Source organism: Nelumbo lutea, chromosome 7 (genome assembly GCF_056320005.1).
Source record: "Nelumbo lutea isolate HS-2025 chromosome 7, American lotus-T2T, whole genome shotgun sequence".
Lineage (NCBI taxonomy): Eukaryota > Viridiplantae > Streptophyta > Magnoliopsida > Proteales > Nelumbonaceae > Nelumbo > Nelumbo lutea.
The window spans coordinates 21,555,786-21,579,733 of NC_142690.1; the positions used below are offsets into that span (position 1 = coordinate 21,555,786).

A 23,948-nucleotide genomic window follows, 5' to 3' on the forward strand; every position below is an offset into this window, starting at 1 on the left:
CTGGTGCTCATTATTATTTTATTAGTAGTAGATGATTTTACAAGAAGCGGATGGATATTTATGATAGTAAATAAACCACAAGCAACTCAATTATTTATTGGTTTCTATACTATGGTTGTCAAACAATTTCACCATGATGTCCAACAGGTCAGGAGAGATAATGGGTTTGAATTTTTAACTCACCCATTATAGAAATTCTTCTTACAATAGCAATCTTGCATAAACATGCCACAACAAAATGATATGGCTAAACGCAAGCACCATCGTCTCTTATAAGTAGCTTAAGCTCTCCAATACCAAGCCCATTTACCTCTCAAATTTTGGGGTGAATGCTTACTTACAACAACTTTTCTCATCAACTGTACACCTACACCATTGCTCTCTAACAGGTCACCCGTTGAAGTGTAACACGGTTATGCTCCCTCATATGACACTTTACGAGTATTTGGTTGTCTTTGTTATGCACAATTTTCTCATGGAATGTTGTCTTCCACAAGGATGTATTCCTATTTCAATCTGGCGTCAATTGATTCCCTTGATGATGAACATATAGCAGTGCCATTACTTGTGGTTGATAATGGACTATAGTCCAACCCACCTATTAAGGATGATGAATCATAAGGATTATACAACTTTGCACAAGGTTGTGTAGAACAGTAAGCTCAAAATCATGAAATTACCGATTAGAGGAGACTTTGTGTTGGTCAAAATCGTAAAAGAGGGCGATAAAATCCCGAGTCCCACTTATCTGGCTATCCAGAGAAGATTCTTTGAAATTGTGGAGTTCTTGGTATGACAGATTAATTGAATCCAAAAAATTGAGTGATATTGGGGCTTAAAAAATTGAGTGATATTGTATATTATGAACAAATTAATTGAATGGGAAATCACTTGTACGAAACTTGAATTTATAAAAATTTAGTAAAAATATCAAAAAATAATAATAAAAACACAACATTCAAATTATCTTTACTAATAGATACAATATAAAATTACAATGGGAAAATTCCACTTCAATACCCCAAACTTTGGGGAGGTATTTGAGATTCTAGACTAATGAAGTCATTGTCTTCTACTTTAGATCTGAAACACATTCTTGTCTAATTATTTCTTTGTTTTCAGTTATTGTTTCCGTTTGTCATATTTTATGTTTTTTTTCTCCTTTTCTTTGAAGATAACTGGTTCAATTTTCAAGATAAGGAACAATGATTTTTTTTTGAAAAATAACTTTAACCTTTTCAATAAGTCAATTAACACTAGGAACTAACTTGACACTTTTTAAAAATTTAAGTATCGAAAAAACACGTTTAAAAATTTGGATACTAACTTGACACTACCCAAAATTCAGATAGTAAAATGGAATTTTCCCCATCGTAAATTTTAAAAATTTTAAGTGCATATATATAAGTCAAATTGAATCGGATTTTATCATTCGATGGTGCATATTTATTCGAATTCGAATTCGAATTCGGACAATTGGATACCTTTGCAGCCAGCCCTATTTTGGGTTTCCCTTCAAATTATCAGCGTTGTAGGCTATAAGCGTTAAACCCTACTCAAAGGGAAAACCCTCTTCTTCCCTCGTTTCCTCCCCTCTTTCTCCGATCACTTCTGCTCCCTTCAGGAGCGCCACCCACCTGAGCTCTGTGTTTCTTCTCTGCAAATAAATAAACAGAAGCAGTAATTCGAGCCTCGTAAAGTTGAAGTAATAGCTGGAGCAGGACTCTCACCATATGGTCATATAACATGATTCAGTTCTTCTTCCTTTTGAGCTTCTCTGAACTATGAGTTACATGCACAAGCTGCAGCTCATTCATTCCATTTGCGCTAGTTAGGCCACTAGTACCTACTAGCTACTTCTTTTTTGTTACTGAAGTACGAGAGCCAATGAAGGCGGCTTTGATTTCTTTTCAGAAATTCGTTTCACCAGAACCATGAAAGTGATTCCTACCAGTCTAAATATTCAGGTATACTTCGAGATTTTTCCGTTCTTTGACATTTATTTTACCATTTGCCACCGAGAATTATCGTTGGATGAACATTGGCCATCTGTTTCTTTGTAGAATTTGAAATGATTTTCTTATTATGCAGGGCTCGTATTTTCATAGACGCATATCCACTTGTGTTTCATTTCAGTTTATCTGAAAATAATTTTTTTTTTCTTTTCACTTTGATTCCAATCGTTTTCTTCAGACTTTTAAACTGAAATTTGTTTCACAGGTTTTTATCTGCGTTTCTTTTATTGTTTTCCTTACATTTCTATGGAATTTGTTTGTCGAGGTCCCCCCTCACTTAGAACTCGATTTAATATCTTTATCTTTGTCTTCTTTTCCTGCTTTTCGACATCTTAGATTTTCTACTGCAAAGAAGGTCCATTGGGGGTATTTAAGTGATTATCTTATGGGTTTCTTGACCCACCATATTTTTCAGTTGTTTTACACTAAGAAAGTGATGCATTGTTCTTCTGTGGTGTTCCCATTGGGCTTCCTTTTAATGTTGTTAACTTCTAGTGTTTTTTGTCCAGATTCTTTGTTTAGTAGCTTCTGGCTGTTCATGAGGGCTTCTTCATTCTCAATCATCAATGGTAATATTGGAAGACTGAAACTGCTTTATGGGAAAAATAGAAAACCTCAATTCTTTCCATTTAGGAGTTTAGCTTCACCTTGCTCATCTTTCTCAGAGGATGAAGATTTTGTTCCTGAATGTTCCAACTCTTTTGACGAGAACTCTGAAGAGAATATTGAATGGGGTTTGGTTAAATCTATAGAATATAATGGACTATATCTTAACGGGAAGGCTATTGATGATTTTTCTGTCAGGAACTCTTTAGGTTTTGTAAATGAGAGAGCTGATGAGTTAAGCATGAAAAGAATAAAAACTATTCTCTCAAAGCGAGGTTGGCTTCTTAATGTTGGCAAGGAGCATGGTTTTGACCTCAACCCATGGAATGTTACCCGGATTTTGAATGATTTGTTTGATGAGAGTTTAGATGCTGCACTTTCTTTCTACTTCTTCAAATGGTGTGAAACCTGTACTGGCTCTAGGCATGCAATTAGACCAATTTGTGCAATGATAAATATTCTAATTTTAGGAAACATGAATTACAGGGCTGTGGACCTTATTTTTGATCTTGTTGGAAATAAGGATGGAGGAGAAGAATGGCATAATTTAGTATTTAAGGGTCTTGAAGAAACCTGTAAGGATAGAAGGGTTACCGAAACTGTACTTAATATGCTTGTTAACTCATATGTCAAGGAAAACATGACAAAAACAGCAGTTAACATATTTTATAAAATGATAGAGATTAACATTTTACCTACACTTGGGGTATGTAATTCTCTTCTAAAGGCATTGTTAAATTCAAAGCAGATGGAAATGGCCTGGAAAGTATTAGGAGAGATATTGAACCTAGGACTAGGTCTTAATGTTTCTTTTATGAGCCTATTTGTTCATGAGTATTGTGCTGAAGGTAGCATTAAAAATGCTTGTAAATTGATTGCTGAGATGTGGAATTACGGATTAAAGCCTGATATTGTTGCATACACAATTGTGACTAATGCCCTCTGCAAAATAGGTCACTTAAGAGAGGCCACTTCTATATTATTCAAAGTGATTCAGATGGGTATTTCTCTTGATTCTGTTTTGATAACTTCAGTTATTGATGGTTATTGTCAAGTGGGTAGGTTGGAGAAAGCAGTCAATGTTTTAAAAGTTTCTGGTTTTGGTCCAAATCTTTATGTGTACAATAGCTTTATCTCAAAGTTATGTAGAGATGGTGAAATGGCTGAAGCTGCTAATCTTTTTTCTGAGATGTCTGGTTTGGGCATGTTTCCTGATTGTTGTAACTACACAACTCTTATTGGGGGGTACTGTAAAGTTGGTGAAATGGAAAAAGCACTATTGTATTTAGGGAAAATGTTGAAGAGGGGACTCAAGCCATCTGTTATAACATATAGTGTTTTGATTGATGGCTACTGCAAGAGTGAAGATTTGGAAAATGCAGAATATTTGTTTTCAGTGATGCAAAGAGCAGGTCTAAAACCTGACATTGTTACATACAACACAATAATGGATGGATATGGAAAAATGGGCCACCTTCATAAGGTTTTTGATTTGTTGCACATGATGAGATTGGCTGATATTAGTCCAGATGTTGCAACATATAACATTATCGTCAGTGGTCTTGCCAAAAGAGGCTTTGCTAAGGAGTCAAAAGAGATCTTAGAAGAACTCCTGAGAAGAGGTTTTTCTCCTAATGTATCAACTTTCACCAATATCATAAGTGGATTTTCTAAGGAGGGAAACTTTGAAGAAGCATTTCTTGTGTGGTCATACATGAGTGAGCATGGTATGAGACCTGATGTTGTGACATGCAGTGCTCTTCTTCATGGGTATTGCAAGGCTGGCCATATGGATGGAGCAACTGTCTTGTTTCGTAAGATGCTGGATGCTGGATTAGATGCAGACATTGTATTGTACAATACTCTCATTAATGGATTTTGCAATCAAGGAAACATAGATGATGCTTGTCACTTAATAAGTATGATGGCAGAAAAAAATGTGATTCCAAATTATGTTACTTATAAAGCACTTGTTTGTGGTTTTGAGAAAAAATGTATTGACAATCCTGTCAAAAATGCAGCTATTAAGATGCAGAAAATACTGCAGACAAATGGCATTGATGTTGATATTTCTCAATATATGTCAACAACATAGCAGTTAGAGTGGTATGAAATTTAAAGCTAGGTTTTGCCTGTCTTTATTTTCTCATTTTCATTTCTTTTTTCCTTTCCTTTTGTTCTTCCACTGTTAATTTTGTTGTTTTTTTTGTTCTTTTCAGGTGGTTATTCTGGGGAAAATACAAGAACTGCAATGTATGGCTCTAAAGTGGAAATATAAAATTGACGTTGTTGGGCTTAACCTTGCCCATGCGATTTTACATTGAGATGTGAAAATCAGTTTATCTTAGCCTGAATGTGTTATGTGGCCAGTGCTAGATGCTAAAGTAAGAGCTTTGGAGGACATACCATGGAGATACATTTGTGAACCATGAGTACTGAAGTGAAGAATTGTCTTCTTGGTCATAAATTTATGGAATCCAAAACTACAACCAGGCTAACAGAATGAACTTGTTGAAGACTAAAACCAATTCCAGTACTGACATATTGTATGTAACTTCTACCTTCTTGAAGAATAACATATTTAGTTGTCACTGAGTCAAGATGACTTAGAGAACTTGATCTAATCTGACCTATTATGTGGCATCTGGGACAGGTGCCGATTCTGATGGAGTGGTTCTTGGTCCCATTCTTTTAGAACCAATATTAATTGGATTGGTACCATATTTACCTTGTTAAGAACTGGTAAGGATCCATACTGATAATAAATAAAGGTTAAAAACTATATTTTTATATACCTACATATATTCTATTTAGTAGGTTGCTTATAACTGGTCTAATCAATGTTAGATTTGATAAAGCCTGATTTTATAGGACCCTATAGATTGATCAATATATATAAGTATAGGATCTGGTCTGGTTTTGGGTCTACCATTCTACCCTAATCCAGTCCAAACATGACTAGTTGACAGCTCTAAATGTATCATTAAAATGTGGTTTAATTTCTCTTATTGCCTATGTATTTGAAAAAGGTGGTAGTCATGCTGAATTTTTGGAAACCAAAATTATGAAATAAGTATAATTTTCTGTATCATCTATACTCCAACCATGGACACTTTGAACTCTCTCCTTCTCCTGTGACATTTACTTTTAGGTATTTACATATTGAATGTTTGAACTGTTTGTTTGCTCAACATATTGTGTGCATTCAAATTAGGCTCCTAATTCATATTTTTATTGTTGTTACTCTCTAGACTTCCTTTGAGTTCACAATTAGAGGTGAATTTTGGATGGGCTTTAATTTGGTATTTTTCTTAACAGTACATGGATTCTTACAAAGATCTACTCTATAAATGGCATGAACTTCAGATTGAGAAGTTGGGGGGGTGCGTATCCAGTTTTCCAGTAACTTTCCAGGTTTAGCATTGATATTGTACACCTTAATGTCTTTTAATTACTTTTTTTTACCATAATCTTATTGTACACCTTAATGTCTCATCAGAGGTAGCTCAACCCTGGTGATACTTACAGAGATAGAAAAAGAGAGAAAAGCCTCTTTATGTGGCATCTTCTTTTTCTGACATTTCTGTCTTTTTTAACATTTCACTGCATCCCTGCTGTTCTTTTCTGAAGGTTTTATTTTCCTTATTGTCCCTTGTCATTGTGACAAGAGACATCTTTGACAATGATTCTTGTGGTTCTTAAACATCAACTGAGTTGGTCCACTCACTTTTTATTTCAACTTCAGTCTTGTTCTCCTTGAAGGAGGATATTTTATTTTTTATATACACAAATATGGAACCTTTCATAAATTGCTATTTTGTTTATAAATACATATGTTTTATTCCTTGAAGAAAGGATTTATATGTCGTCAAATACACGCAATGGTTCTGAAGAAATTTCAACAAATTTGGGATTTCTTTTTTCAGGTTTGAGCAGTTTTGGGTATTTTGTCATTTGAGACATTTGATCAAACTCTGTCTCTTGTTTAACATTTTCTGTATTGAGTGATTCCAGATAGGAGAAGATGTGGAAGGAAGTGACAGTGAATCCAGATAAAGAAGTTAGAGATCGACTCAGGCTGTTGAATTTAGTTTGGTCGGTCATTTCATAAATTCCGACCCAGATGTGGAGAAGATCGAAGAGTGGACCGCTGCTGAGTGGTGACCTGAGAAACCTTTTCACATGAGGAAGCTAAATGCTGGTTTCTTGTTCATCTTCAAAAGCAAGGAGGAGGCAAGCAACATCCTGATGAATGAACAAAATAAGTTTCAAGAACCTTATCTCAGAATCGGGAGATGGAATCCTTTAGTTGGAGCATTCAGGGATATGGTCCTCTGAATATGGTGTGGATTACTATTTTCGGGATACCCTTGCACGTGTGGAGCTTCCAAACTTTTAAGATAGTGGGAGACACATGTGGAAGATTCAGATTTGTTGACTCTGGAACAATTTCGTGGAGAAACCTTTCTGTTGGTTGTATCTTAATTGAAGTTGAAGAGATCCACCTTGTTCCTACTTCCCTAACTCTCCGTTCGCTGGTGAATCTTTCGACTTGAGACTGGTCATAGATGGATCTTACCCAACGAGATGGATCGAAAATATGGAATTGTTGAGGAGGCCCAAATGCTCAGGTTGGGTTCTGGCAATATTGGAGGGAAGACGAATAGTCAGATCGAAAGGGAAGGGCGCGAGGTTGAAGACAAGGGTATTTTAGGAAGCAAAAATATCTATGGTTCGGTTGGGGTCTTTACCTTGGGCCACATAATGGATAGTGAATGAAGAGTTCCAAAGAGAAATAAAAGTGGTGGGGCCCATGTGAACTTAAGTGGTGAGGTGAATTGGCTGGGACACGTGGAAGAAGAAATAAGGCTATGTTTGGTTTGAAGGAAAAAGGTAGGGAAAGGAAGGGAAAGATAGGGAAACCTATACAAGGTTTGTAAAGGTTTCCCTATCTTTCTTTTCCTTTCCCTACTTTTTCCTTCAAACCAAACACAGTCTAAAGGAGAGAACTAGGAAGATGAAAGAAAAGGAAAAATTGGGAATTTCAGAAGACAAAGAGATGACACGGGTAGGAAAAGATGGTGAAGGTTTGATTTTGGACCAAGCTTCGAAGACAAAGTTTATCAATATTGTTGGAGAGTTATCTACGAAGCATCAATTAATGGTTTTGAACAAGAGAAAGTTCAAGTGATCTTGAAGTTTTAGACGCACAATTCAGTTTGAAATCCCTGGGAAGAGGCTTTGGAATCTGAGAGTCGATGCTGCTTGTGAAGAATTTCAGAAGAGTGATCAATGTGGAAGATTCGTTGAACCTCTTAATCTAAGAGAACACGACGATGAAAGGAAAAGGAGAGGACAGGTAATAATCAACGAGCAGGTAAGTTTATCTCTTTTGGTGATTTCGTAGTTGAGCTCTCCTCCTTTTCGTCACAGACATGGAGTTTGGAGGAGGAGGATCAAATGACTGTTTGTCTAGAAGGTTCAGAAGGTTAGAAGGAAGGGAGGTGGTTTCTAAGGAAGTAGCGGAGGAGTTAGTGGTTCCTTCTGTACGCTACTGAACATGGCGATGAGGTTGCGAGCGAGGCTTTGGACAAGAATGGCAAAAGTGATTCATCTCTGGACTGCGAGGGTTATCAGAAGTTTGAAATTTCAGCTGGTAGGATTGGAATACATCTAGGGTGGAGAAGAGCTGTGAACAAGGAAGGTTCCGTAGGACCTATAGAAGGAGCGGAAAAACTAGAGAGACAAACAAGTGTTACCTTGTCCATGTATCTAAGGTTTTCTCAAGGCTAAAAGACGGTTTGATTGGGCAGGTCCTTCCAACAAATATGAACGAGTGTACAGAAGGAAGAGATTAAAAGGCTTAGATGCAAAGAAAAAGGGCGATGAAAGGGGGGGGGGGAGCTTCAAGTTGCCGTAGGGGAGATAAAGTCGACCCTGACAAAAGAAGGGCTGGAGGTTAGACTAGAGTCAGGGGATAAGAAGGAAGAGGGAGGTCAAGCTGGTGAGAGTAGCCTTACTTCGTCTCAACAAGCTGACAAGGAGGTGGAGAAAGCGTAGATTAAGACCTTGGTGGACAGGGGGGGTTAGAATTGGCAAGAGTTTAGGACTATTCTTTTGGGGAGGCAAAGAGTTTGCTAGAAGAGATTTTGAAAAATTTGAATTGAGTAAAAGGGGAGAGAAATTGAAGAAGATGATGCGACGGAAAGAAGAAAAAGTTTGGGATGAGGAAGATGATGGGCAGGACAAGTCGTTTGATCCTAAAGACTAGCCAATGTATGAAAGGGGGGGGGGGAGTTCCCAGTCTTTCTTTTTGTTAGTTTTGCGTCTTTGAAAGCCTTTCTGTATGAAGGGGGGGGGGTTCTCAGTACTTCTTTTCGTTAGTTTCATGTTGCTGTATGAAGGGGGGGGGGATTTCTCAGTCTTTCTTTGGTTAGTCATGTTCATTGTAAGTCTTGCTGTTGTTGGTAGTGGGTTCGGGTGTTATCTTAACACCCTTGTCAGTGCTGTAATCTGATTTTTATTTTATCAATAAATTATTTCTTTTATTCTTAAAAAATGGAATACCGAGAAGTCTTCTTTTTTTCATTATGATGTCAGACAACTTTGATATTGATATTCAAATTGAGAATTGCACCTTACACATTTTATTTTACTGACATCATGTTAAGACTTCAAATGGTTTGGTTGTGTTTGAATTTGAATGTCAAGCACTAAACAGTTAAATCTTCATACTTACTGAATTGACATTGTCTATGTCCATCAGCTGGAACTTGGTTCAACCTGTTGGTGTCACCCAATATGGCATTCAAGTAGCTGTTCATGTTTCTAACTGGTTCTCTACTTTTTAAGTGGAGTTGCATGAACTTATAACATTTGGACCTTCAGGTAATCCCTTTTCTCGCCAAGTAGTCACAGTGTTTCTATGGGAATAGTTGCAGGATCAGAATCCAATGTGTGTCTGTGTGTCAGACTCAGCAAGAAGAAGAAACAAGGAATCATAGATACATCTATAGAAAAGTATAAACTATTGAAACAGTGTATATTATGTCAAATAAGCAAGTATATAAAGGAAAATGGATGTTCATGGTTCAAAGTATCGAAGCACTTGATTCAATACACAATTTTTGCATATCAGGCATTTCAAACAGGTAATATACTAAGATAAAAAATTAATTAGGCTCTGAGAATTGAGCCAGGACATCTCTAAAAAGGATTAACCTTTGAAACTGGCCAGATATCCTTAATCCATCTATTCAGCATATCAGGAGCCCAAAGATACAATATGATACGCCCGATAGCAGGCGTAGCATGTATTGATACTTTGAACCTTGTGTATGTTGTCCAACATGGACACTTCATCCATGTTGGAAATCCATGCAACATTGACTAGTCGTTAGGGTAATAGTGTCATTTTGCACTTTCTGTTGCTTAGGAGTCTTAGAGAGGAGCTCAAAAGCTTTTTTCAAAGGGGAGGTCAGTGAAGTCTGAAAACATAGGTCAGGCTGTAATTTTTGGTTGAAATATTAGTTTAAATAAAAATAAGTAATTTTCTCATAATGTTCTAATTTGATAATTCCTGCATAATGTCTATTTTCCAAATACTGTCTCCATCCTCAGAATAAAAGGTTCTAATAAAAGTGTGCTTAAAAGGCTCTAGAGTATGGACATCTGATTGGATTTTTTTTTGGCATGGAAAAGCATCTTAGTCTGACATTCCATTCATTTATCTATGACCAAAAGAGAAAAGGCTAGGGGAACTTGTATTATAACCACTCATCTCACTTAAGGGCCATTGTTTTTTCAAAACATCTGAGAAAACGGAAAAGGAGGGTCAGCATAATTTTTAATTAACCAAAAATCCCATGGCTTATTGTACTTTCCAGGTGAAATGATGTAAGGCCCTAATTGGGCTAATTTTTGCCATTCAAGTTTCAGAAGCATTCCGGTACCAAGAGTACTGCAGGAAAGATTTAGAGTCAAACAGTCCATAAACATAAAGATTTGAATAAAGTATTGTTTGTTCAGGATCCATCATTATTGCTGTAGATACTCCGTCATAATTCACCCCGATTGCATGAAAACCACTAGTTTGGACACATGCAAAGGTCTTAAACTAAAACTTTCTTGTTACTATTAAACACATGGGGACCAACTTTGATACATGTAAAGTTCCTAATAGGTTATTTTGCCTTCTGTCCACTACATGGTCAACCATCTTTTTCTTTACCATCAACTAATTTCCTGACTTTAATTAGAGAAGATCATTACTGTTTCAGTCTCCTATGTTTTTTTTTTTTTTTGATCAATATCAGTCTCCTATGTTGTTCCTGATTTGGAATCAGAACAGTTATTCTGTTACTAAATCCCACCCTCCTCTCTTACTAAATCCTTCTTTCTGCAATCTTCCAGTTCAATCAAAACTAAAACAATGTTCAGCCACTTAATACTCTGTTCTCAATTCTTCATTTTTTTTTTATTACTGTTATTCTTTGTTTGACTTCACTTTAATCTATGCTCTGATCAAGTTTTGGTTGCTTTTGTTGTTTGACTTCACCAAGGTAGATAGAAAATTGGTTATAAGCTTTTGGAGAGAAAGACATACTAATTGGAGCTTTGCACCATCATGGAGAGCTTCAGAGGGCATAATAACAGCTTTGCACCATCATGGGAAGCTTCAAAGGGCATGATAACAGTTTGCAAGGAGGAAATGGTACAACGCATTGAGGAATTGATAGACATACTAAGGCCGAGAATGGGGACTGTGTCCACTTGCTGATCTCCTGTTCCTTTGCTACAGCTATATGGAGGTGGAGCTTTTGTTTATTTGGAGGTAGGTGGTCTTTGCCTTCTGATTTAAGCTTGTTATTTCAACCCGTCCGTCTTTGTTTGGCACACTAGAAGAGGTAAGGTCATGTGGAAATGTGTCAGGGCAGCCACTCTGTGGACTCTTTGGGAGGAAAGGAATGCAAGAATCTTCTTAGAGAAGGAAAGAGGATTAGATGAAATGAAGGATTGTATCCTAACAAGAGCAATCCATTGGCTGAAAACTGTGGATATCTTTGATGACTTCTCCTTTGATGATTTGTAGAGAAATTGGCTAGTAATAGCTAACAATTCAACAAAGAATGATAGAATTCTGTCAGAATGGATTTCGCCTGTGGAAGGTGTCATCAAGCTGAACCTTGATGGAAGTAGCCAAGGCAATCCCGGGCCTTCATGTATAGGGGGTATCCTGAGAAATAAGGACAGCAACATAATTTCCCTACTCTCAGGACCGGTGGGAGTGGGGGATTTCACAAGGGCAGGAATCCTTGCTGCAGTACAAGGAATTCAGATCGCCAACCAGCTTGGGGTGGAGCATCTCCTAATTGAAGGGAACTCTCAGGTGGTAACCAGGTGGCTCCGAAACTTGGATACCACCATTTGGGGCTATAGAGATCTCATAAAAAAAGTAAAGTGGTTAACTAGTAACATGAGAGTTGAGGTAAAATGGGTTAGTAGGTCTGCTAATTCTTTGGCTGATGCTTTAGCCAAACAGGGGGTTTCTAGGGAAGATCTTTTTTGTGCTTCTATGTAAGTTGTTATTAATGTGGAAATCTGTACTTAACTAGCCCGGAGAGGTTGCAACTCGTACCTCTCCTTGAGGACTTTGTAATATTGTCTATTGCTGTTTTATAAAACCATTTCAATTATCAAAAAAAAAAAATTGATAGACAAATTTTCAGTTTCTGTTAAATCAAGGAATGCACAAGATGGGTTCTCAATTTCTCATGAATGTATATGGGCCAAACTCATATAGGAAAGGAATTTGATGTGGGAAGAGTTGGCAAACATTAGAGGGTTATGGGAAAGACCTTGGTGCCTAGGAGACTTTAATATAAGGTTGTGTTTGGTTTGAAGGGAAAAGGTAGGGAAACCTATACAAGCCAAACACAACCATTCCTTCTAGGAATGGCAACGGGGCGGATTTGGGGCAAGGATCATATTTCCGATCCCCGACCTTGACTTTGAAATAAATCCTTGTCCTCAACCCTAATCCCTACCCGGGATAAAAGTTATCCTCCATCCTCGATCCTTAAGAGGGATAGGTTCCTTGCAGGGATCCGAATCCCCAAAATTTTTTATAAACAATATTTTTTGAAAAATAAATTTACTTAAAACAAAGGAGAATTTTGAAATGTAAATGACATTTAAATATATTTTGATATATATAATATAAAAAGTATCATATATATAATGTTTATTTAATATGAATAATATTTATATATAATTAGGGTTGGGTCAGAGCGGGGATTTCACTCCCCTTCTCTAATCCCTCCCTTGGTCAGGGATCCCTATTAATTCCCATCCCTGTCCTTGCCTTGCCAGGGCAATTTTCATCCTCGATCCCATTGGGTCGGGGAGGCTGGGTATCTGACAGGGATGGGGAAAATTGCCATCCCTATTTCCTTCCTTTCCTTTCCCTACCTTTTCCTTCAAACCAAACACAACCTAATTAGATTTGTGGAAGAGACAATTGGTTGCAAAGAGAGAGGTTAACTACGCGCATGAGGAGATTTAACGACTTCATGCAAGCCTTTGAATTAAGAGATATTCCTTTGGGGCAATCATGCTACACTTGGTTCTTCAAGCTAACCCCATATGTTCTAAGCTTGATAGGTTTTTGGTGTCATTAGATTGGAAAGAACATTGGATTGGTCTCATAGGGAGGACTTTACCTAGAATCACCTCTAATCATTGGCTATTTTGTTTGTTCTAAAGGGCTACTTTTGGTGGTCCAATCCCTTTTAGGTTTGAAAACATGTGGCTTACTCACCCAGATTTAAAGAAAGAGTCAAGGATTGGTGGGACACCTAAGTTCAACTGCTATGTTGGGAAGGTAAAAAATTCCTGAAGAAGTTGCAAATGCTGAAAGGAGAAATCAAAGAATGGAATAGAGAGAAGTTTGGGAGATTGGAGGAGAAAAAAACGAAATTTGGTCTCACAAATTGAGGAAACCGGTAAAAAGGAGATAGTAGGTTCCCTAGTAGAGGGTGACAGGGAGTTTAGATGGTCTTTAAAAAAGAATTAGAGGAAACTTTGCTTAGAGAGGAAATAAGCTGGAACCATAAGTCAAGAGAGAAGTGGATCAAGGAAGGTGATGGTAATACAAGAATTTTCCATGCCATTGCTAATGGTAGGAGAATAAAGAGGCTTATCACCTCTTTAGTGGTGGGGGAATTTGAGATCACAGATCAAGATGAAATTGCAAAGGCTTTTGTGGAACATTTCAAATCAATCTATATAGGGCCCCTTAATGAGAAAATCAAGCAGAGGTACTAGAAAGACAGTTTGCTGAGGATGAAATTAAGGAAGCCGTATTCTCAACAGAGAGATCCAAAGCTTCAGGGCTTGATGGATTTACAATGGTGTTTTATCAAGACTGTTGGAATATAATGAAAGCTGATTTCATCAAAGTATTTATGGAATTTCAAAGAAGAGGGTAATGAGCTGGGAAATGAACTCAACCTTTTTAACCTTGGTCCTAAAGAAGTTTGGTGCTAATCATCCTAGGGAGTTCAGACCTATCAACTAAGTAACTAGTCTTTACAAAATAATTGCTAAGGTGCTTTCCCTGGGAATCAGAAAGTTACTCCGTTCACTTATCTCCCAATATCAAGGGACCTCAAGGGGCATTCGTTCAAGATAGACAAATAATTGACCAAACCCCAATTGCTTCTGAGGTGTGGATGCCCAAAAGAGATTAAGGAAAAGGGGAATTGCAATCAAATTGGACTTGGAAAAACCCTACGATCTGGTGGGTTGGGAGTTCTCAATTAATATTATGAGGTGTGGATTTGGGGAACAATGGTGTAAATGGATTAGAGGATGTTTGCAAACAAGTTATTATTCAGTAATTGCAAATGGTTTGGTGGTTGACTTCTTTGAAGGGTTTCGAGAATTAAGACAAGGGGATCCCGTCTTACCCTTTCTTTTTACTTTTGTTGCTGAGGTCCTCAGTAAGTTGATTTCAAGAGCTAACAATATGCAATTGTTCAAGGGGTGGTGCATGGGGAGAAATGGGGTGGAAAATTTGAGAATGGTAGTAAAGCTCTTTGAGAGGATGTCTGATTTGAGGATAAACTGGTCCAAAAGTGTAATGGCTGGCATCAATGTAGAAGAGGGTGAACTGAGGGCTTGTGTAGAATCTTTAGGTTGTGAGATTGGGGATTGGCCTTTGAGGTATTTAGGTTTACCTCTTGGTGACAACTCTAGAACCACTAGGTTTTGAAATCTGGTGGTGGAAAGGTTTGAGAAGAGACTAGCGGAGTGGAAAAGGAATTATAATTCTTTGGGGCGAAAATTACCCTAATTAAATCCACTTTCGCCATCCTCCAGGTGTATTACATGTTTGTGTTTAGGGATTTTCTATGGGAACCTAGAGAAGGTAAGAAAGATCATTTGGTAAGATGGGAAAAGGTGGTAAAGTTGAAGGCAAAAGGAGGTCTGGGAATTGGAAATGCTAGAATGAAAAATATGGCCTTGTTAAGCAAATGGCTTTGGAGGTTCCCTAAGGAAAATGAAAGATTGTGGCACAAAGTTATTGCAAGTATCATGGGCTGTCAAATAACAGATAGGATGCTGGTTGTCTGCATAAAGCTACTTTGGCTGCTCCTTGGAAAGCTACCCATGATATCATTCCTGCCTTCCTCAACCATGTCAAGTATGATTTGTCTTTGGGTAAGAAAATTAGATTCTGGGAAGATGTTTGGGTTGGGGAGTATCCTCTGTCTGAGATCTTTCCTTCCCTTCTTTCTCTCTCCAGCCTTTAAAGGTTGACATGTGCCTGATTTTATTTCCCAGCATTCTTCCCCCTTAGGGCTTAATTGGTACCTTGGATTCACTAGGAATCTTAGAGAGTCTGAAATATCCAGTGTGTCAAATCTGCCAAGGGAATTTGGGCCTTTTTCCTCCTAATGCTTCAGGGCTTTCTTCATGAAAGTCTTTCTTCAACTCCTGTGTAGCTACTTCCTGTCTTTCTTTCCTTGTTAAGGGAATTTGGGGTCCCCCAATTCCACCAAAAGTCAATGCCTTCTGTTGGGAAGTGTTTCATGGTTGTATTAACACCTATGACATGATCTAAAGGAAAAGACCAAACTGGTGCTTTTCCCCCAGCTGGTATTTTTTATGTAAGTTGAATGGTGAGGCTGCTCTTTATCTCTTTGTCTCCTGTCCTTTGTTGGCTGCATTTGGGATTGGTTTTCTTCTCTTTTTGCGTGCAGGTGGTCCCCTCCTATCAGCTTGGAAGGGTTGTTTAGGCCATCTGCTTTTAGATGCTCTAAGAGGAGGGGTAGGACCTTGTGGAGATGTACGAGGGCAGCAGTGGTATGGTCGGTCTGGGAAGAAAGAAATTTAAGTATTTTTAAAGGAAAGAGAAAAGCAAGGAAGCTGTGATAGAGGTAATAACCTCAAGAGTGGCACACTGGGCTAGAACCTTGAATCTTTTCTCTGGGTTCAAGGTTGATGATTTTTTCAGGTCTTGGGCTGCAATAGCCTACTCTTCCTCTACAAGACAAAAAGTCTGTTTGCAGTGGTCACCACCAAGTTGTGAATGGAAGAAGCTAAACTTTGATGGTAGCTGTATGGGTAATCCGGGGATATCAGGCATTGTTGGAGTAATTAGGGATGGAGGGAGTTATATTCTCATTGTACTCAGGTCCAATTGGGCAAGTTGATGTATACAGGTCAGAATTTTTGGCAGCAGTTTATGGGATGGAAAAAGCAAAGGAATTAGGTATTGAAAGACTGATTATTGAAGGGGACCCGAGAACAATTTTGAGTTGGCTGAAAACGGGAGAAGGAATTTCGACTTTAAGGAATGATTATAGAACGTTTAAATGGCTGTCTGAAGAAATGATGATTCAAGTTAATTGGGTTTGGAGATCTACAAACCATTTGGCAGATGGGCTTGCTAAGCAAGGGGTTCAGAGAGAGTCTATATATTGGGCTCACTTGTAATTTTCTGGGTTAAATATGTCCTCTTGAGCCTGTTCTATCTACGACTTTTTGTTGTACCTCTTTTATCTAATTTTAATGAAATCTTCTCTGTTGCTGATAAAAAAACAACGTATGGTGGTCTGCAAAATGTCAATGAATATTTGATTTTTGATAGGTTTTTCTTTTCATGGTGGTTCTTTTTTTGCAATGCCAACTGTTTTCAGCTTTAGAAGTTGAGGTTGATTTTGATGCCTTATTTATATTTATAGATTAAACTCTATGATTCCAGGGGCATACCCTGCAAGACAACTAATGGGTTGAGACTTGGAGAACTCGATAGTAAACTAGTAATCTTGTTCATTATTTTAGATTAATTATAGCTGCGGAAAGGTGTTCTACTGACTTCAGAAGATGTATAGAAACTTGGTCTTGTATAAAGTATAGAAACTTGGATCTCTTAGGATGCATAGTTCCAAGGGTCATAAATTTATTGCACACTTGATGCTAATGTCTAGTGCTTATTCTGTTTCTGTACTTTCTGCAGCTACTTGACAGTGTATTAGAGAGAGTGTTTTAAATAAGAGTTAAGATTTCAGATCTGCAAATTTAAGAAAAAAAAATAATAGCTCATTATGATCATCATCATCATCTAAGCATTATCCCAACTATATGGGTTCGTTACATGAATCCTATTTTGCCATTCTGTTCTGTTTAGAGCCATCTCTATTGTTAAATTCAAAGAATAGATCATTTAATGGTTATAGTTTGACAAATAATATGTCTTTAGGCCCTAAAATGTTGCTAATCCAAAGTCCAAGTAATTTTATAGAGGAGTGCAGGTCACATTCCATTTCATTTTCTTTAACATTTTTTACTTTTAAATTTATGGTACCTGTCCTCAATTCTAATTTATATTAACATATTGCAACGTATTGGTGAGTATCATATGATATGTATCAGTTTCTGTCCTATTGTTATACAATAGAAATATCTAGAGTTGCACAATAGGACTATTACCCCTGAGAAACAGATTAACAGTTGGGTCTTTTGGGGAAGTGGCCTTAGATCTTACAACCTGTTGCACACTGACCTGGGGGTTCTGGGAGGTCTACCTTTGTTTAAACAAGATGATCATTATTATGGTAGACTCATCAATGGTGACCTGAGATTACTTTAGCAACTGAATGGTTGTGACATATTATTGGTGGTTAAGTATCAATAAGGTTCTGAATGCTTTGAAGAATTCTGACTTTCTGAGTAGGAGTGGCCGTATAAGTATTTTAGCAAAGGTGTTAAGAGAAATGAGCTAGAATGGGAATACTAGGCCTAGGGATAAATATGAAACAGTGTGTAGTTTCTTTATAGTACTGCTGTGGCAGCTTTGGATGTAGTAGTATGGATCCTTCCTTGCGTAGATTTCTCAGGAAACTTGAAATTTAGGTTATGTAATGTTAAGATGTTTACTGAATAACAAAAACCTAACCCGAAAAGTTAAATAGAAGGCAATTTACATTGTTTTGCCCAACATCCAGGTGATGGCTCCCTATGTTGAGCATCAAAGCTAGTAGTTCAGGATCACCACAAATTAGAAACTGATACTGTATTTAAACAATCAGCCAAACCATTTGTAAATATGCAGATCCACCAAAATGAACAAGCCAAGTATGAGTCCAGCATCTTTACTTCCCTTGTCATGAATCTTTGAGACCATGGTCCTTCAGTCCCTGATAGGAATCAAGTTTCACCTACTGTGCTAACATTAACCATTGGGTGTAGTGAAAGAAGTTCATCCCTTAAGGAATTCCCTGTCCACTTAGACCTGAAAAACTAGTCACTATATGTTTCTTGCATAATTTCTAAAAATCTGATCAAAAATTAAAATTTCATATTCCCTACTTCAGGTGCCTCCCATGGTTGAGATATAACCCATCATTGATGAGAGGAACCGGTCACTATGGACAGGCCTCTAAATATTAAATCCAACATAATTCCTTTGAACTCCTTTCTTATTATCACCAGATGTGTGCTACTATCACTGTTCATTTTGTGTATCTAATGATGCAATCCAATATTTGTTATCCAAATTCCAAACGTACATCCATATAGAATGAAATCTTAATTTCCTGAGCTACTCTTATGAATCCATATATTCTGTGAGTACTTATTTGCTTTAAATTTATAACAGTTTAACTTGTTTCATTTGATGGCAGTTTCATTTTGGAGTTGCAGTATATTATTGTGTCCAAATGGCCTTGCGTGAGCAGGGATGCGTGTCCTTGAATATCTGCAACTCTGAGAGGACCTTGTCAGGTATCCATTGCATTGATGGAAAGTTAATAAAGAGATTATTTCATGGTTCAGTAATTAAAGTTGGGTTTGATCTTCATCAATCATCTAAGTTAAAGCTTTTTTTGCAGGAACTATGTTATCTAATATGTCCTTGCACAACAAAACCCAGATTTTATTCGGAATATATGATTCCAAAGGCTACCATGTGCGGTTCTGAATGCAGAAATGTGGAAAGACTTGTTATAGTGAATAACAGAATATCTCCTGGAATATGCTGTCACTGAGCTTAGCCGGTGACAAACTAGACATACTTGTCCAGGATCGAAACCATGTTATTCAAACGGCTGAAATTGACAAAGTTAACTTTGATCCAATATTTATTTGTTCTATTGTGTTTGGCATTATAATCATCCCATAATTTGTACTAAATAGCAAGCCACGCACAAAGATTTAGTAGGCAACAACATTCAAAACAAAGCAGGTTGATTGCCAACCATCTGATGGATTCTTCTGTGGGGCTCAACCACATTTTAGTGGTGATCTAAGGGAATGTAAATAAATTAATGCTACTATCGTCCAATCGTTTTGAATTTGTTAATTCACTACAAAGCTCTCCTGCATGGGGCCTGAACTCTTATATTTTAAGATGTTTTTGGTGGTGGCAAATAGATTGTGTTCCTCTATTACCTTAGATTTACACTAGCTGAATACTGATTAACATTTATATCTCTTCTTCCTTGGTCATCATAAAGAAAAAAAAATTTATACTTCTTTTTATTTTGCCGGATCAAATGTAGAGATCACACTGGTCTGTATCAACTTCTGGTGTTTGGACTCCAACATCATTTTCAAGGCAGTCTGATGCATATTGGTTATCTCACGATCATTTTTATCAATAATTGCAACTTTCATTAATTAAAGAAGAGAAAAGAAGTGTACAAGTACAATTGGAGATAAAACAGCTTATCTCCATAACCCAAAACATTTGATATCTCCGAGCCCCTTGTTTTGCCATAAGGTCCATAACATCAGCCTAGCCGATCTTTGAACCCATTGAATTCTTACCTCTACGCCTCTGATATTCATTTTTAATCTTTGTTAGCCCATTTTTATACATCCATGAATCATCCATTATTTCAGCCCTCAAAGAATCTCCAATCCCAATTGGACCAGAATTAAATTGCTATCACCTGATCTAACTCGTTTCTGAACAACCTCTTACACCTGAGGGGCTTGGATTCCCCATCCTATAGAAATCATCCATTGAGAAAACTGAAAACAGATCTAGAAACTTTAGCCAATGAACAGTTCTGATGGTGATGCATTCTATCAAGTCTTCTTTACTATTGTTTTTCAAGGAAGATCTTGCATTTCTTTTCCCAAAGTGTCTAAACTACTGTAGCTTATATGCTTTTCCACATAATTCTACCTCTCTTCTTTTCTTATGCCAATGGGAGCAAAGAAGATTTTAACCTAGGTCTCCTACACATAAGACAATAAACCATATCACCATACTACATTACCTTCTTAAAATCACGAGTCCAGATCAGTTGACCCATAGTTGTTAAATCAACAAGTCACTCATGGAGGGTTGCCTTGCTTTATTATTTTCTTATATGTTAGGGTACTCAACACACATATTGGTGTATTGTGTCTTGATTTAGTATCTGAACTAATAAATAAAAACATAAAATTATCTACTCAAACATTCTTCTTCTTCTTATTCTTCTTCTTCTTTTACCTTTTCCTTTTTTCCTAGGATAAAAACAGGGCATCTGTACCTCTTTTTTTCTGAATTTCTTTTCTTTGTTTTTGTGTCTTGTATATATTAATTTTCTATGTTTTAATACGAGATTTGTACATCTTTTATGAAGATCATAGACAGTTACTAGTGAAAGATGATTGCTGGTTGCCATAGAACCTAGGGAATTACCCAAGGATTCATGGTTTTAGTTAAAAAAAAAAATCATGGTTTAGGTGAATAGGTGAAAAAGTGCCTCCCTGTTGCCTAGCCTTGCCTTGGTTTTTTGAAAACTGTGTTGATCACAACATGCTAGCCACAAGACCCAATAGTGGCACCACATTGGGAGTATTTATTGTACTTGTATGTTGTCATTCATGGCCAGGGGGGGGGATTTGATTATGATGCCACAATGACATGAACTGGAAAAAAAGTTATAACCAATTAACTGACATCATAAAAGTGGTAACCAATCAGATGGATTGTACAGTTGATTTCTTTATCAGGAATGATAACAAACAAGTGAACAATCTTATGTTACTCTTTTGGGTTCCTCACCCTATATTAGGAGACCCATTAAAAAATCCACTACAAGAAACAAAAAAAAGGGAGTGCTTTTTTAGAGTTCCAACTTTGTCTTGATTTTCAAGTTTCATGGGACTACACAATAGGGGTTTGAAGTGGGGGGTAGACCATTCCCAACCTCTTAACCCCCCCAACCCTGGTGGCAGCAGGATTTGATCCTAGGTCTCTACTATGAGTCAGCGATCCTACCGATTGAGCCACCATCAACTGAGCAAAAGCGAGGATTGCATACACTTGTTTTTTACTGATATTCTTTTAGGAAAAATACTCTGCAGCTCACTACAAAATTATAAATTACAGCCCCCCATTGCTATTAGTAGCCCCCCATAAACACATCCTACCCGTTGATTTGGCATCAATCCATAGTTAGGCTTCAATCCAAGGGCTCTAAATGGCATCTGTTAGTCCAAATTCGATTCATTTATAATTCTAGCATAAAAAATGATTTGATAAATAGATAGATATATGCCAAACACGATTTGATATTTAAATGCATATGTTCACATATATTTAAAATTTATTTCTAGTATAAAGTTGGTTTGATTGCTGTGTTTTTACTAAAGAGTCATTTATTAATGTTTCATAAAATTTATTTTGATAAAATAATATCAAAGTCATTTTTAGATTTTAGTTCAGCCACTCCAACTGAATAATTTATTTTCCATGTCTTTTTATAAATATAAATTTTACATAAAAGTAATGAGATTTTAAATTAGTTTGCTAGCAGTACTACTAATAAAAGGTTGAGTTGTAACACTGTCGTATTTTTATTACATACTCTTAACACAGATAAATTACTTGTAATTAAAAAAATATATTATTATTATTATTATTATTATTATTATTATTATTATGTTAAGAGACATTAATTACTTGATTCCAGTTTTCATTTCATAAAACATAAATGTACTTTAGAAAAGTCAAACGACACCAATAATTTTCATTTTACTTTTTCAGTTTGTCTTTCAAGCCTTCAAGGGTGGGCTTGCTTTGCAGAGGCGCACGTTAGTAGCCTCTCTTGTTTATCTTTTATTTATCCTCTTTTCAGTTTTCACTTGTTTCTCATTAAAGGGGAGTTCGCTTATCTGAAACTCTACCCAAACAGCGTGAGAGATGGCTCTCCTCCTGTTCTCTCCCTCCCTCTCCTCTGCTTCTTCTTATCCTTCGTCCCCGTCAATGGTCATTACAGCAACACCGAGTAAGAATCTATACAAGATGCCTTTGAACTCTCTTCTTTTTCTCTTTGAAGTATGTTCTTTTCTATTTGTCTCCTTTCTCTTTCCATTTTTTCTGGTACACTTGATTAGAGTTTATTAAGCTTAGATGTTTCTAGGTTTCCTGTACTTGTTATCCATTTCCGACTGACTGCATTATTGGAAGTTTTCGAATTTTTGTTTTTTTTGCAAAACTAACATTTTCTCTGTTAAATTTGCTATTGTTTTACAGTTATTTCCCCATTTCCCATATCTTTTTGGTCTTTTTTTTTTTTTAAATACTTCAGGGTCGAAGTCTCAACATTTCATCTCGGTTGTATTTATCAAAAAAAAAAAAAAAAACATTTCATCTCGGTTGTGCGTTTTGTCCAACTTTTTCATTTGGGTTCTCTTTTGGTGCCCAGAATTCCTTCTTTTCTTCCTCGGTATCTCTATCCCCGTTTTAGGGCAATTACAACTGCGTCTGCGACAAATCAATTTTGTCCAGTTGACTTAGCTGTTTTTCATTCATCTCTCACATGGGTTTTCTTTCAACCAGTGTATATTCCTTTTTTCCGCCTCCATATGCATATTTCCATGTTGCTCTAATGCTGAAGCTTGTCTTTCATGTGGTTTTCTTCTTTAGCATCTTCAATTTAAACTTTTTCTTACTTTGTATATCTTGAGATACATAATTCTACCTCTTTTTTTTTTCTGCTTTAAGTGGTGTCTGTATTGTACATGGCATTCAGTGTCCAGGTTGCAGAAGAAATGCATTGGTATGCAACCAAAGTCTTTCAATGGAGTTCGAATTTTTCTGTCCGGAGTTCAAGAACGGGGAGCGGTAATTGTTCGGGCTTCTTCAGATATAGATGGAGTTGGTTTAGAGAGCGCAGAATCGGCAGCTGAAGGGAAGGAAGAGAATGTTTCAGTTGAAAAGCTTCCTTTAGAGTCCAAGCTACAGATGATGCAGGAGCAGAAACTGAAGATGAAACTGGCAAAGAAGATAAGGTTGCGGCGGAAGCGGCTAGTCAGGAAGCGCAGAATGAGGAAGAAGGGAAGATGGCCACCTTCAAAGATGAAGAAGAACAAGAATGTATGACCCTTTCCCAGAGTCATCCCTGCAGGTTTAGAGCTTGCTCTTTTTCTGCTTAAGCCATTTCAATTTGGTCATTGTTGTCTTGAATTGATCGTTATTAAATGTATTTTTTGTTATCAGTTCAAATTTTAAGGGCCTTAATATTGTTTTGTCAAATCGAGTTATGGCTTGTAGAAATTTATTGTCATGATCATTTCCTGATATTTATACAGGGAAATTATGTGGATTCAGTTTTTTTTTTTTCAACCTTTATTTTTTCTTTAAATTTTCCATGTTGAACCCCTGCAACTCCGGGTTGATATTCTTATGCTTCTTAGTACGCCAATAGTGGAAATCTCTCCCTCCTTTTTCCTTTTTCTCTTTTCCTATTTGGTGAAACATACTAGTCTGAGTCTGTTGCAGATTGTCATTTTCTACATGTCACAATTTTTTCAACATAA

The 23,948-nt window shown here is 36.9% G+C and overlaps 2 protein-coding genes across 31 annotated transcripts; both read left to right on the forward strand.

The window, feature by feature from the left end:
• Window positions 1-1,526: 1,526 nt before the first annotated feature.
• LOC148845592 (Pentatricopeptide repeat (PPR) superfamily protein) lies at window positions 1,527-19,556 on the forward strand. Of its 30 annotated transcripts, none has more exons than XM_088952693.1 (9): window positions 1,527-1,967; window positions 2,525-4,727; window positions 4,841-5,167; window positions 5,275-5,363; window positions 5,940-6,004; window positions 9,388-9,509; window positions 11,183-11,454; window positions 18,812-18,911; window positions 19,019-19,556. In XM_088952693.1, the coding sequence occupies exon 2, from the start codon at window positions 2,554-2,556 to the stop codon at window positions 4,714-4,716; it is 2,163 nt and encodes a 720-aa protein (XP_088808819.1). In that variant the 5' UTR covers window positions 1,527-1,967; window positions 2,525-2,553; the 3' UTR covers window positions 4,717-4,727; window positions 4,841-5,167; window positions 5,275-5,363; window positions 5,940-6,004; window positions 9,388-9,509; window positions 11,183-11,454; window positions 18,812-18,911; window positions 19,019-19,556. The 30 variants fall into 30 exon arrangements, with proteins under 30 accessions (XP_088808819.1, XP_088808820.1, XP_088808843.1 ...); XM_088952694.1 differs by having other exon boundaries at window positions 11,187-11,454; XM_088952717.1 differs by lacking the exon at window positions 9,388-9,509 and having other exon boundaries at window positions 2,525-4,540; window positions 4,643-4,727; window positions 5,940-6,035; window positions 11,187-11,454.
• A 2,685-nt stretch (window positions 19,557-22,241) lies between these two features.
• PSRP5 (plastid-specific 50S ribosomal protein 5) lies at window positions 22,242-23,738 on the forward strand. The gene is made up of 2 exons (XM_088953748.1): window positions 22,242-22,414; window positions 23,162-23,738. The coding sequence occupies exons 1-2, from the start codon at window positions 22,330-22,332 to the stop codon at window positions 23,509-23,511; spliced, it is 435 nt and encodes a 144-aa protein (XP_088809874.1). The 5' UTR covers window positions 22,242-22,329; the 3' UTR covers window positions 23,512-23,738.
• The last annotated feature ends 210 nt before the right edge of the window (window positions 23,739-23,948 follow it).